Source organism: Amblyraja radiata, chromosome X (genome assembly GCF_010909765.2).
Source record: "Amblyraja radiata isolate CabotCenter1 chromosome X, sAmbRad1.1.pri, whole genome shotgun sequence".
NCBI lineage: Eukaryota > Metazoa > Chordata > Chondrichthyes > Rajiformes > Rajidae > Amblyraja > Amblyraja radiata.
The window spans coordinates 6,439,292-6,453,677 of NC_045999.1; the positions used below are offsets into that span (position 1 = coordinate 6,439,292).

The 14,386-nt window shown below is 49.3% G+C and overlaps 1 protein-coding gene across 1 annotated transcript in view; it reads right to left on the reverse strand.

Moving 5' to 3' along the window:
* The window catches only part of LOC116968161 (insulin-like growth factor 1 receptor), a 29,130-nt gene extending 14,961 nt beyond the window's left edge, over positions 1–14,169 (reverse strand). The window contains exon 1 of the mRNA XM_033014793.1: positions 13,172–14,169. Coding sequence (XP_032870684.1) covers positions 13,172–13,262 — 91 coding nt within the window. The 5' untranslated portion in view covers positions 13,263–14,169. The remainder of the gene's footprint in view (positions 1–13,171) is intronic.
* Between the last annotated feature and the right edge of the window lie 217 nt (positions 14,170–14,386).

The following is a 14,386-nucleotide window of genomic DNA, read 5'->3' on the forward strand; positions in this document are numbered from 1 at the left end:
AACTGCACAGAGTGAGCTGCTAAAGAGGCCCTGGTTCTATAAGGCGCTGGTTGGGCAGCGTTTGGAGTATCGGAAGCAACTTTAGGGCCTAATATCTGAGGAAGGATGTGCTGGCTCAGGAGGTTTGGTCCAGAGGTTTACGAGAATGATCCCGGGAATGAGTGGGTTAACATATGGTGAGCGTTTGACGGCACTGGGCCTGTACTCACTGGTTTAGGAAGGATTGGGCAGGAGGGGGGGAATCTCATTGAAACTTACCAAACAGCGACAGGCCTGGATGCGGAGAGGATGTTTCCACTAGTGGGAGAGTCTAGAGTCTAGGACCAGAGGTCATAGCCTCGGAATTAGAGGACGTTTCTTTAGGAAGATGAGGAGGATTTTCTTTAATCAGAGGGAGGTGAATCTGTGGAATTCATTGCCACAGGACAGTCACTGGATGGATTTAAGAGCGAGTTAGATAGAGCTCTAGGGGCTAGTGTAGTCAAGGGATATGGGGAGAAGGCAGGCATGGGTTATTGATAGGGGATGATCAGCCATGATCACAATGAATGGCGGTGCTGGCTCGAAGGGCCGAATGGCCTCCTCCTGCACCTATTTTCTATGTTTCTATGTCAAAAGGATGGCACAATGGGCTAAGATTTCGGCTGGCAACCTGAAGGTGGCCGGTTCGAATCCTGCTTGGAGTGTGTACTGTCGTTGTGTCCTTGGGCAAGACACTTGACCTACCTTTGCTTGGGACTAGAGACGGAAATTAGCTACTGATTGGCTACAATCTCGCATATTTACATGCAAATGTTCATTAATATGCACTGTCCCTATAAACAAATTATTATTATTATTATTATTAATGGATTTTTTTTTAAGGCAGAGATAGATAGATTCTTGATTGGTACGGGGTGTCAGGGGTTATGGGGAAAAGGGGGGAAGATGGGGCTAGGAGGAAGAGATGGATCAGCCATGATTGAATGGCGGAGTAGACCTGATGGGCCGAATGGCCTAAATCCGCTCCTATCACTTATGAGCTTAGAAACCTGGAAGAGCTGCCAGTACACCTGACCACCAGCAGGAGGCAATGCCATTAGGATGTGTGGTGGGGGGGGGGGGGGGGGGGGTTGTTTGCACGGTTGACATTGAATGGAACGCATTTACACAATTTTGTAAACTTGTGCTATCTCCCCCCTCACAGTACTGGGAAAGCAAGATGGCAACAACAAACAGCCAGGCCTCGACATCAACTCCTGCCTGATCACTTACGAAGCCAACTGCAGTTCTTTCCCAGGCAAGGCAATCATTAGCAGAGAGAGCCCGATCCAATGTTGATGATCAGCAACAGAGCGCATGTCCCACTTGGCCGTCATACACGTCATATGTAAAATAGGTCGACGCGTTGTGACGCACGGGTAGCGTGTGGGTAGCGCGAGACGGGCGCGTGGAGGAGTGTGGAATTGCGCGCGGTATCGCACGGCGCTCCAGGATTTCGTGCTGCACGAAATCCTCGCGCGCCACCTGTGTGACGTATCGCGTACGCACGCTGACGTCCCGACATCTCACGTGCATCGCGTGCTGACGCGTGGTCACGTCACCGTGCGTAACCATACGACGCCGCGCTCCGCAGGGTATTCTAATGACGTCACGCGCACCAGACGGCATGCATATGACGCGTGATTTGCGCGCAACGTCGCGTCGACCTACTTTACATATGATGCGTAAATGAGGGTCAAATGACGGCCAAGTGGAACAGGCCCTTTACTCTGAATCTGACCCTTGTTGTGGATGTTTGTGTATATCGTGTTGGCGTGTGTCTTGGTTCTTTTCTTGTATGGCTGCAGAAACCAAATTTCGTTTGAACCTCATGTGAGGTTCAAATGACAAATAAACGGTATTGTATTGTGTTGTGCTGGCCCTCGTTGCTCTGCAGGATGTAGTCGAGGGAATTCTGCCCCTGTAATCACAGCCGTAGAGCATCTGGTGGCGGCAGTGAACGAGAGAAGGGTTGGAACACTCTCAACTTCTCTCTTTAACCTGTTCGCTGCCAAGTTTTTTTTCCACGACCGGCGTACACTCAGGGGTTGGCACCGAACGGGTTAAATCCGACCAGCGCCAGTGATGGATTCATTCCACATTCCCGACAATGAGCAGCCCCCCCCCCCCCCCCCCCCCGTCATGAAGAACTCCAGCTGTGTCTCTGTTGGAACTCTATGTCAACGTCACGGGCGGTGGGGAGGCGAGCCGGTCACTAATCCTGCCCCATGACTCATTCACAGTGAAGACCGTATAGAGTTGGCCCTGGTTGCAGCCATCTCTATTTCGAGTGTCCACTCCCTGGGTGGTGCGAGGGGGGTCACAGGGGGGTCTGCATTCCATACTATAAAGAGGCGGGGGAGAGACGAGCAGGAAGGGGCTGCAGGTGCTGGTTATACACCGAAGATAGCCACAAAATGCTGGAGTAACTCGGCCTGAAAAAAGGTCTCGACCTGAAATGTCACCCATTCCTTCCACCCAGAGATGCTGCCTGTCCCGCTGAGTTACTCCAGCATTCTGCGTCTATCTTGGGAGAGGAGAGAAGCTCTCTCCCGCCCCGCGCGCGGCCCACAAACAGCCAGACCGCCCGCGTTTGATCGTGAGGGTGGACAAAAATGCTGGAGAAACTTAGCGGGTGAGGCAGCATCTATGGAGCGAAGGAAATAGGCAACGTTTCGGGCCGAAATCCTTCTTCAAACCGTGAGGTTTTTTGTCAAGCCCAGAGCCCCGAATCTGCACTCCCTCGTCCCAACCCCAGCTCCCGAGAATTCCTGAGATTCCCCCCCCCCCCCCCCCGAGCTCCGAAATTCCCTCGCTTCTCCTCGATCCTGAACCACTTTAACACGACACATTAAGTCAGCAGCAGGTAGACACAAAATTCTGAAGTAACTCAGCTTGACAGGCAGCATCTCTGGAGAGGAGGAATGGGCGACGTTTCGGGTCGAGACCCTTCTTCAGTCCTCCTCTCCAGAGACACTGCCTGTCCCGCGGAGTTTCCCCAGTTTTCTGTGTCTTAACTTCGAGATAAACCAGCGTCCGCAGTTCCTTCCGACACAAATCAACAGCAGGCACTGACACAGGGAAAATAATTCAGAGAAGCGAGCGGAGGTTCAATCTGAAAATGTTCTGAACGGGGAGGTTGGGGAGAAGGTGAGATAGTTGAGAAAGGGAATCCCAGGAAGTGGGGCGTTAGAGAACCAGAGGACATAGGTTTTAGGTGAGGGGGGGGGGGAAATGATCTCACAGTTCAGTATGTTTGTCACGTGTACCATGGAGCATTTTTGTTGTTTGCTAAGCAGTGAGTGGAAAGACAAGTTGAACTATCAACAGTGTACAGATACATGATGAAGGGCATAGTGTTCAGTGCAGGGATCGGCAACCTACGGCCCCTGGGCCGAATGCGGCCCCCGGGCCGAATGTGGCCCCTAACCCCAAATCATCGAGCTCTGGCCGTACCGCATCCTGCGCAAAGCCGCCGGCACGGCCGCTCGCCTTCTGTGAACACGTTTAAGAAGGAACTGCAGACGCTGGAAAAATCGAAGGTGGACAAAAATGCTGGAGAAACTCAGCGGGTGAGACATGTACGAGGCTGTCCCACCCGCTGAGTTTCTCCAGCATTTTTGTCTAACCTTCTGCGAACACGTGATTTGGTGCCTGCCACCCGGGGCGGGATCCATGTGTACATGTAATAGATGTGGCCTGCCATCCGCTCACAGATATACGTCCCGGCCCCCCCTGGTTTAGTGCAAGGTAAAGTCCGACTAAAGATCGTCCGAGCGTCTCCAATGAGGTAGATAATTGCCCAGGATCGCTCCCTAGTTGTTGGTAGGATGGACTAGGTGCCAGGGGCGTAACTTTAAACACTCGAACTACTTTAAATACAAAGGATGGTAGGTATATGGAATGAGCTTCCGGAGGAGGAAGTTGAACAGGTACTATACAAGTCTTATAGAAACTTACAAAATTCTTAAGGGGTTGGACAGGCTGGATGCAGGAAGATTGTTCCCGATGTTGGGGAAGTCCAGTACAAGGGGTCACAGTTTAAGGATAAGGGGGAAGTCTTTTAGGACCGAAATGAGAAAAACATTTTTCACAGAGAGTGGTGAATCTGTGGAATTCTCTGCCACAGAAGGTAGTTGAGGCCACAGTTCATTGGCTATATTTAAGAGGGAGTTAGATGTGGCCCTTGTGGCTAAGGGGATCAGGGGGTATGGAGAGAAGGCAGGTACAGGATACTGAGTTGGATGATCAGCCATGATCATATTGAATGGCGGTGCTGGCTCGAAGGGCTGAATGGCCTACTCCTGCACCTATTTTCTATGTTTCTATCATAATGTTTAAGAGACAGTTGGACAGGTGCATGGATAGGATGGGCGTAGAGGGATAGTGGCCAAGTGGGACAAGTGTAGATGGGGCACATTGGCCAGCGTGGGCAAGTTGGGCCAAAGGGCCTGTTTCTGCAATGTATTACTCTATGACTCTAAGCTGGATACGCAAGGCAGGGTAGGGGGAAAGGTGGACACTTTTCTCTTGTCCCTGGAGACAACACCCTCAGTCTACCTGTTTAAGGAGGAACTGTGCTGATGCTGGAAAATCGAAGGTAGACAAAAATGCTGGAGAGACTCAGCGGGTGCGGCAGCATCTATGGAGCAAAGGAAATAGGCAACGTTTCTGGGCCGAAACCCAAAGGAATTAGGCAACGTTTCTGGGCCGAAACCCAAAGGAAATAGGCAACGTTTCGGGTCGAAACCCGAAGGGTCTCGGGCCAAAACGTTGCCTATTTCCTTCGCTCCATAGATGCTGCTGCACCCACTGAGTTTCTCCAGCATTTTTGTCTACCCTGGTCTACCTGCCATGCCCCAGCCACCATGTTCTGGCCACAAAGAAAGTGTGACTTCAAGCCAAGCGAAAATACAAGTTCACTAATTTAGTTAAGTCGGTCGATGGGCCTAGTGTGTAGGGGGATAGATGAGAAAGAGGGATTAGAAGAATCTAGTGTGAACGGGTCATCGACGGCTGGCATGGACTCGGTGGGCCGAAGGGCCTGTTTCTATGCTGTATCGATATTTAACAAAAAAAAACATTTGAGGTTGGCTTTGGGAACCTTGTGATCACGCGATGGGAACTGACAGGAGGGGGTGTACGAAGAGCAGCAGAGCTGTGGTCTCGGCCAAACCACCCACCCAAACTCAGGCCCCTCCTGGCCAAACGGTGAGCCCCACACACCAGCCGCCTCAGAACCAGAGTGGAGACGAGACCAGTTTAAGAATAAGAGGTAGGCCATTTAGAACGGAGACGAGGAAAAACCTTTTCACCCAGAGAGTGGTGAGTCTGTGGAATTCTCTGCCTCAGAGGGTGGTGGAGGCCGGTTCTCTGGATACTTTCAAGAGAGAGCTAGATAGGGCTCTTAAAGATAGCGGAGTCAGGGGATATGGGGAGGAGGCAGAAACGGGGTACTGATTGGGGATGATCAGCCATGATCACATTGAATGGCGGTGCTGGCTCGAAGGGCCGAATGGCCTACTCCTGCACCTATTGACCAGCGATCACCCGTACATTAGTTCTACCCTACACACACACACACAGGGACAATTTTACAGAAGCCAATTAACCTACAAACCCGCACAGCTTCAGAACGTGGGACGAAACCAGAACACATGGAGGAAAACCACGCGGTCACAGGGAGAACCTGCAAACTCCACACAGACAGCACCCGAGATCCGGATCAAACCCGGGTCTCTGGCGCTGTAGGACAACAACACTACCAGCCGTGTGTGTCTGTGCTGCCCCTGTGGAGCTTGCAGAGCAAGTTTTCAGCAGATCGCCGGTTGCCTTTTATAAGACCAATTCTAACTATTTTCAATTTTCCTAAAAAGCTCAATGGCATTTGTCAGCGATCGAGTCAGCTACACTCGTTTTGGATTTCCTGTTTTTCATTAAAATGGAGGGGGAAAATAGGCAAGATTGCACAACCACGCCAGCATTTACAACCATGGTTTGCTTCCCCCCCCCCCCCCCCAACATGTTATTTGGCATCCTGCACATTGCCATCGCTGACCCGAGAGAGATACTGCAGAGAGTGCTGAGCTGTGCTGGTCTCTTGCAGAGGGAACAGGGATGGAGGGAGATAGGGACAAGACGGAAACGATGAACATCTGAATATCAATTACTCTGCCCCTCAGGCCAGTCCCACCATTCAATATGATCGCCTCATCAGATAAGAGTATAATCCCGGTCTTCCAACCTACCTCATTGTAGACCTTGCACTTTTTTCCCCTTAACCTGCACTTTCCCTTTAGCTGTAACACCACGTTTTGCCCCCCGGTATTTTTCTCTTTGCATTATCTGCGAGAGTCATACTTCACAGAAAACCTCCGTTCGGCCCATCTCATCCATGTTGCATCATAGCTAATCCCATTTGCCCACATCTGGCCCATATCCCTCCAAACCCTCCCTACCCTTTGGGCGGGTCAAGGTGGCGCAGCGGTAGAGTTGCTGCCTTGCAGCGAATGCAGCGCCAGAGACCCGGGTTCGATCCCGACTACGGGCGCTGTCTGTACGGAGTTTGTATGTTCTCCCCGTGACCTGCGTGGGTTTTCGCCGAAATCCTCGGTTTCCTCCCACACTCTAAAGACGTACAGGATTGTAGGTTAATTGGCTTGGTAAATGTAAAAATTGTCCCTAGTGGGTGTAGGATAGTGTTAGTGTGCGGGGGATCGCTGGTCAGCGCGGACCCGGTGGGCCGAATGGTCCGTTTCCGCGCTGTATCTCTAAACTAAGTTAAACTCACGTGTATGTCAGAGTTATAGAGTCTTACAGTGTGGAAACAGGTAACTTTGCACATACCGGCCAACATGTCCCAACCACACTAGTCCCACCTGCCCGCATTCGTCCCAGATCCTACTAAACCTGTCCTATCCATGTACTGCAGTTGTATAGGGCTCTGGTGAGACCACATCTGGAGTATTGTGTACAGTTTTGGTCTCCTAATTTGAGGAAGGACATCCTTGTGATTGAGGCAGTGCAGCGTAGGTTCACGAGATTGATCCATGGGATGGCGGGACTGTCATATGAGGAAAGATTGAAAAGACTAGGCTTGTATTCACTGGAGTTCAGAAGGATGAGGGGGGGGATCTTATAGAAACATATAAAATTATAAAAGGACTGGACAAGCTAGATGCAGGAAAAATATTCCCAATGTTGGGCGAGTCCAGAACCAGGGGCCACAGTCTTAGAATAAAAGGGAGGTCATTTAAGACTGAGGTGAGAAAAAACTTTTTCACCCAGAGAGTTGTGAATTTATGGAATTCCCTGCCACAGAGGGCAGTGGAGGCTAAGTCACTGGATGGATTTAAGAGAGAGTTAGATAGAGCTCTAGGGGCTAGTGGAGTCAATGGATATGGGGAGAAGGCAGGCACGGGTTATTGATTTGGGACGATCAGCCATGATCACAATGAATGGCGGTGCTGGCTCGAAGGGCCGAATGGCCTCCTCCTTCACCTATTTTCTGTGTTTCCATGTACCTGCCCAAGCATTTCTTGTCTTGACATAGTCGTGTACGGTTTGACCCTACTCCTGTTTCTACGCTGCATCTCCAAACTAAACTGTGCACAGATACAGGATAAAGGGAGTAACATTTAGTGCAAGTTACAAGTCTGATTGATGAAGAAATAGGGCTGTTAAAATACAGATCATAAGAGGTGTTTACGAAAGAACTGCAGATGCTGGAAAAATCGAAAGTAGACAAAAATGCTGGAGAAACTCAGCGGGTGAGGCAGCATCTATGGAGCGAAGGAATAGGTGACGTTTCGGGTCGAGACCCTTCTTCAGGCCCAAGTCTGAAGAAGGGTCTCGACCCGAAACGTCACCTATTCCTTCGCTCCATAGATGCTGCCTCACCCGCTGAGATCATAAGTGATTGTAGAATTTGGCCATTCGGCCCATCAAGTCTACTCCGGCTGATCTATCTCTCCCTCCTAACCCCATTCTCCTGCCTTCTCCCCATAACCTCTGACACGCGTACCGATCAAGAATCTCCCTATCTCGGCCCTAAATGCGTCCACTGACTTGGCCTCCTCAGCCTTCTGCGGCAAAGAATGCCACAGATTCACCACCCGACAGGAATGTGGAAGAGTGCAATGACTGTGATGTACGACAGCGGATCCACTCCTGGCTCCGGCACGCAGGGAGCGGCTGGCTTCAACTCCACCCGGGACGGATGTGAAGCCGTCGACACCGTCGCATGTTTGACTGCGGCGAGCCACCCCGGCCTGGCGCGCATGCTCACACGAGACAGGCCCTGCGCGGCTGGGCTGGCGTGAGCTGCAGCGCCCGCGGCACGGCACAAGCCTCACAAACCCACCCACACACGGCTGCCTCCGTCCGCGCAGTCGCGACGTGTGGGGGAACTGTAGTCTCAGTCTGGTTTGTTTAAAGCAAGATGTCAATCCTGAGTCTTCCCAACTGGCCTGGCGTTGCCAACTAGTTATCCTCAGTTAAGGTCACACATCCGGTGTTTAAGCTAAAGTAGTGCCGACTGTTCGACTTAGTAACTTCAAACAGCATCTTTAATATCTATATTACTAAAAGTCTGACCTTGACCCCTTCCTGTTGTTCTGTATATTGATTTAAGAAAAAACGCTGCCACTTACGGCTGTGATTTTTGGCCATCTTTCTCAGAGTCCCCCTCCGCTGCCCAGGACAAGAGGATTTTTCCCATCGATTCAAAATAAAAGAGTTATTAGTGTTTAAAAAATGTTGAGATTCTCTCTCCTGAAGACCACGTCCCTTCCGGAGGGATTATAAATCCCGGAAGTGTTGAGTGCCTCAGTCAGTCTCTGCAAGATGGGGGAGCAAGAGGGTCACGTCTCTTAGTCTGAGCTGTGAATAACACTGATTACATCTCTACTAAACTGTGAGTGGTTTTACTGACCTGTCAGTGCCCTTAATGTGGTTTGAAATAGTCTGGAAATGCTAAAGCTGTGTTGCCCATCAGCCGTGAGTGAGCTGCCAGCACAAGAATCCATTCAGCATACAATGTTCATTCTAGCCCTTTGGAAACCAGTCCCTTCAGCCCACAACACCCATACTAGCGCTCCAGAAATGCTAAAGCTGTGTTCCCTTTGGTTTGGAAATGCTAAAGCTGTGTTGCCCACCAGCCGTGAGTGAGCTGCCAGCACAAGAATCCATTCGGCCCACAATGTTCATTCTAGCCCTTTAGAAACCAGTCCCTTCAGCCCACAACACCCATACTAGCACTCCATAAAGCCCCCCCCCCCCCACTGGCCACCAATATTGGAATTGGTGGAGAGGTGGAATATTGCGTTGGGGGACCAGCCCTCTCGTGTGATGCTGGGACCCAACGGGTCCCACTTAGTCTAGTTTATTACTAAAACTCGCATCTTGATCACTGCATTGTAATTATGGAGGAAGGGGGGAGAGAGGGAGGGGGGGGGAGAGAGGGGGGAGGAGAGGGAGAGGGGGGAGGGGGAGAGTGGGAGGGAGGGGGAGAAGGGGGGGAGGAGGGGGGGGGGAAGAGAGAGGGTGGGGGGGAAGAGAGAGGGACGGAGGAGGGAGAGAGGGAGGGAGGGGGGAGAGAGGGAGGGAGGGGGAGGGGGGAGGGAGGGGGAGAGTGGGAGGGAGGGGGGAGAGAGAGGGGGGGAAGGGAGGGGGGAAGAGAGGGGGGTGAAGAGAGAGGGTGGGGGGGAAGAGAGAGGGAGAGAGGGACGGAGGAGGGAGGGGGGGAAGAGAGAGGGAGGGGGGAAGAGAGAGGGAGAGAGGGGGGGGAGAGAGGGAGGGGGGGGAGAGAAAGAGAAAGGGGGGGAAGAGAAAGGGGGGGAGAGAGAGGGAGGGAGGGAGGTGGGGAGAGAGGGAGAGGGAGGGGAGGAGAGTGGGTGGGATACATATGCAGAGATAGAGTGGTTGATATATAATACTGTTACATGTGGCAACACTGCTAAGGTAACAGGATAGAGACACAGAAGTTTGTAGATAGTTCAAACTGGAAAACATCCCGAGAACAAATGGAACTCCATGTGGCAGAATAACAGGATTATCGCCGCAGAAAATACTGGAAGATGATGAAATGTTGGACAAATTACAGGATCAGAGATAAAAGTGAACTATAAACAAAACAAAATAAAATTAAAGCCCAGCGTTTTGAAGAAACGCAGGTAGCAAGAGCAGGGAACCACGTCAACTTGAAAACATTCCTGTATGCAGAGGGCATGGATTAAATAAATGGATAAACATTATTAAGTAGAGAAGGAGAATCGAATGAGATTGCAAAAGGATTTAAAACTGAATGTACAATCTAAACGACTGCACAATGGAACAGAGTATAGCTGATAATAGTGGATTTAAAACACAACATCATGCAGTAGCGACACCGACCGAGAAGCTGAATCAGACAACAACAGATTAAAAAATGATTTTTAAAAAGAATATTATGAAACCGCTGCCCAATATTAAGTCGGGGGGGAGAAAGCACAGGGAATGTTTCGGGATGAAAACATTGGTACTGGAAAAATGAGTCTGAGGGAGAGGGAGAGTCACAAACAACAAGTAAACAGAACACAAGGTATGGATGAGGCAAAGGGAAAAACAACTCGTGTCCTGCTGTGCCGTCCATAATGTTTGGGACAAAGACCCATCGGTTATTTATTTGCCTCTCTACTCCACAATTTGAGATTTGTAATAGAGAGAAAAAATCACGTGGTTATAGCACATTGTCAGATTTTATTAAAGGTCATTTTTATGCATTTTTGTTTTATCCACGTAGAAATGACCTAGTCTTTCCTCCAGTCTTTCCATCACCTTTGGAAACTTTTATTGCTGTTTATCAGCATGAGGACCAAGGTTGTGCCAATGAAAGTCAAAGAGGCCATTATGAGGCTGAGAAACAAGAATAAAACTGTTATACAGACATCAGCCAAACCTTAGGCTTACCAAAATCAGCTGTTTGGAACATCATTAAGAAGAAAAGTACTTAAAAGAGCAACCACAGTTCTGGGAAAAGGTCTTGTGGACAGATGAGATGAAGATTAACTTATATCAGAGTGGTGACAAGAGCAAAGTATGGAGGAGGGAAGGAACTGCCCAAGATCCAAAGCATCACACCTCATCTGTGCAACACGGTGGTGGGGGTGTTATGGCCTGGGCATGTATGGCTGCTGAAGGTACTGGCTCACTTATCTTCATTGATGAAGATACCATCAACTGCTGATGGTAGTAGCATAATGAATTCTGAAGTGTATAGACACATCCTATTTGCTCAAGTTCAAACAAATGCCTCAAAACTCATTGGCCGGCGGTTCATTCTACAGCAAGACAATGATCCCAAACATACTGCTAAAGCAACAGAGTTTTTCAAAGCTAAAAAATGGTCAACTCCTGAGTGGCCAAGTCAATCACCTGGTCTGAACCCAATTGAGCATGCCTTTTATATGCTGAAGAGAAAACTGAAGGGGACTAGCCCCCAAAACAAGCATACGCTAAAGATGGCTGCAATACAGGCCTGGCAGAGCATCACCAGAGAAGACACCCAGCAACTGGTGATGTCCATGAATCCAGACTTCAAGCAGTCGTTGCATGCAAAGGATATGCAACAAAATACTAAAGATGACTACTTTCATTTACATGGCATTGCTGTGTCCCAAACATTATGGTGCCCTGAAATGTGGGGACTATGTATAAACACTGCTGTAATTTCTACATGGTGAAACCAAAATGTATAAAAATGGTCTTTATTAAAATCTGACAATGTGTGCTTTAACCACATGTGATTTTTTCTGTTACAAATCTCAAATTGTGGAGTACAGAGACAAATAAATAAATGATGGGTCTTTGTCCCAAACATTATGGAATATCTCTCTGCATCACTGTCTATATCTCTCGTTTCCCTCTCCCCTGACTGGTCTGAAGAAGGGTCTCGACCCGAAACGTCACCCATTCCTTCTCTCCAGACAATGCTGCCTGTCCCGCCTGAGTTACTCCAGAACTTTGTGTCTACCTTGGTGAAGAAGTAGGCGGGAGAGAGGGGGGAGAGAGAGGGGGGAGAAAGGGAAAATGTTGAAAAAGGAAGGAAGGAAAAATGCTGTTGAATCCAGACAACAGAAACAGGTCGAACACAAGTAAATATAAGCCAAGAGCAGAGAGAAGCGGCAACCATTGACAAAGATAGCAGATTGCAGTGTACAGATAAAGGGCATGAGCTGAGGGAGATTAGAAATACAAGCAGAAATAAAACAAACGGGCAAGATGGAGAATAGTTGTGCAAAGACAAACAGGGGGGGGGAGGAAGAGATGAGATCCGGTCTCTTGTGGATGGGGGGGCCGAGATTACCACACAAACAGGGAACTTGGCTAAAGTATACTTGCCACTGTGGATGCCAGTCTCAATATTACTAGGACTTTATTAAGAGTTATTTCTCTTCTCCCCCCCCCCCCAAAAAAAATGCCCACTGAAGTTTGTACCTCAACCCTCGACAGGGGAGGGGGGGTGAGGGGAGACAGAGTGGGCTGGAAAAAGGCACAGAGACTGGGAGAAAAAACGCATGCGATTGTTACAAGGGGAGGTGCGCGCTGGTATTTCTTGCTAACAAAGAGAGTCCCATGCAGCATTTCTGACTGAACTCTTGAGGCAACTATTGAAAAGTACGGGACACGGTAGTTGCTGAAGGGGAATTAGGAGGTACCTGGTTAGAGGAAAAAAACAACCTATGCCACATTTCGTTGGCAGTAAAGGCGCACACACTTGACAAACTTGTAACTTTCACGTGTAATGCAAGATTTCCAGGCGCTGAACCACTGGACTGAAATGAAAAGCAAAACAACACAACACACACAAACATCAGAGAAACTTGCCTGTGGGGTTAAAACGCCAATGGGGTGATTATTATTCGTTTAAATTAAAAGCACATCAAAAATGCCATGAGCAGTTATTCACACAGTCACAAATTAAATGCATTATTTTTTTGTTTTTGTGATAATTAAATCACTTGAGATTCAATTTACTGGAGAGACCACGATGGGGAGACACAAACACAAACACACACACGGTTTTAATCTGGTAAATGGGTCTTTTAGCCTCAAAGAAAGAAAGAATGGATGGTGTGCTAAATCTTTTACCGTAAAGAGAGTGTACACTTACTTTCGATGTGAGTCTGTCCCAGGGCAAGCGAGGCGCTGAGAGCGAGGAAGCCACACCAGCACAAGGTGAACGAGACCCTCCTTGTTTCCATTTGTAGATCCCACCAAATAGCGACCGATGTCCACCGCCGAACGAAAACAAAGTGTCAAAAACCAAAACAGAACCCCCCCCTCCCCAAAAAAAATCAAAAAACAGGGGGAGGAGAAAAAAAAACTTGTATTTTAAGAATCCCTAATTCTAAAAATCAGGGGCTGCTTTAATATTAAGAGGACGGGGGAAAAAAAGTAACTTGTTTTAAATTCCCTGCTACTGCCGTCTCCTTAGGGGGTGTTTTTTTTTTCTACTCGTTCAACCTTGTCTATGTCTCATTGTGAAATTTACAAAACACCAGTTCTTCTGGACCTCCCCATCTTCAGTATCCATTCCTTTAGAGAGAGGGGGGAAGAGGGGGAAAAAAACAAGTTGGGGGTGGTGGAAAGACAAGAGAAAAATAGATATTTTCCCCAAATACAACAGCCACAAACTGGTGGTAATCTCTTCACTCTGTAACAATTTAAAGATACATTTCTCTTTCTCTTCTCTTCCTCTCCCTCCCCCCCCCCCCTTTTTTTTTCTCTCCTAGTTTTTTCTTAATTAAAAGCTGAGGGTTTTTTCCTTCTGGTGCCCCTGTTGTTTGTTTCGAGCTTGGGAAGGAGACAGAGGGGGGGAGGGAAGGAAAAAGCAAAGCGTGGCGCGTTGGGTTGTATCCAGGAGGGGGGAGAGAGCTACAAAGGACTTTGCCGGCTCGGCCAGCCAAAGCCTTGTCTGTGGCTGTGGCTGGGACTCGCTGCTCGCCTCTCCTCGGTCTCCGGTAGCTCCTGTAGATCAGGCTCCAGGGGCTTCCTTTCTCTGTCTGTCTGTGTCTCTGTGTGTCTCAGTCTCAGTCTCTCTGCTGGTCCGTCCGTCCGCCCGCCGCGTCTCTGACTCAGGCTCCGAGCTCGCTGGTAAACAAGAGCCTCAGCCTGAGTCAGAGCATCCAGCGCAACCCGTCCTGGAGCTGGAGCTGGAGCTGGGAGCCGGACTGCGGTGGCGAGTAGAGGCAGAGACACACACACACACAACACACACATGGGGTCACACCGGGATACATGCAGGCTGGGAGAGCACATAGCACACACACACACAACTCACACACCAATGCACAACACCTTAGACAGACACACACACCAATACAAA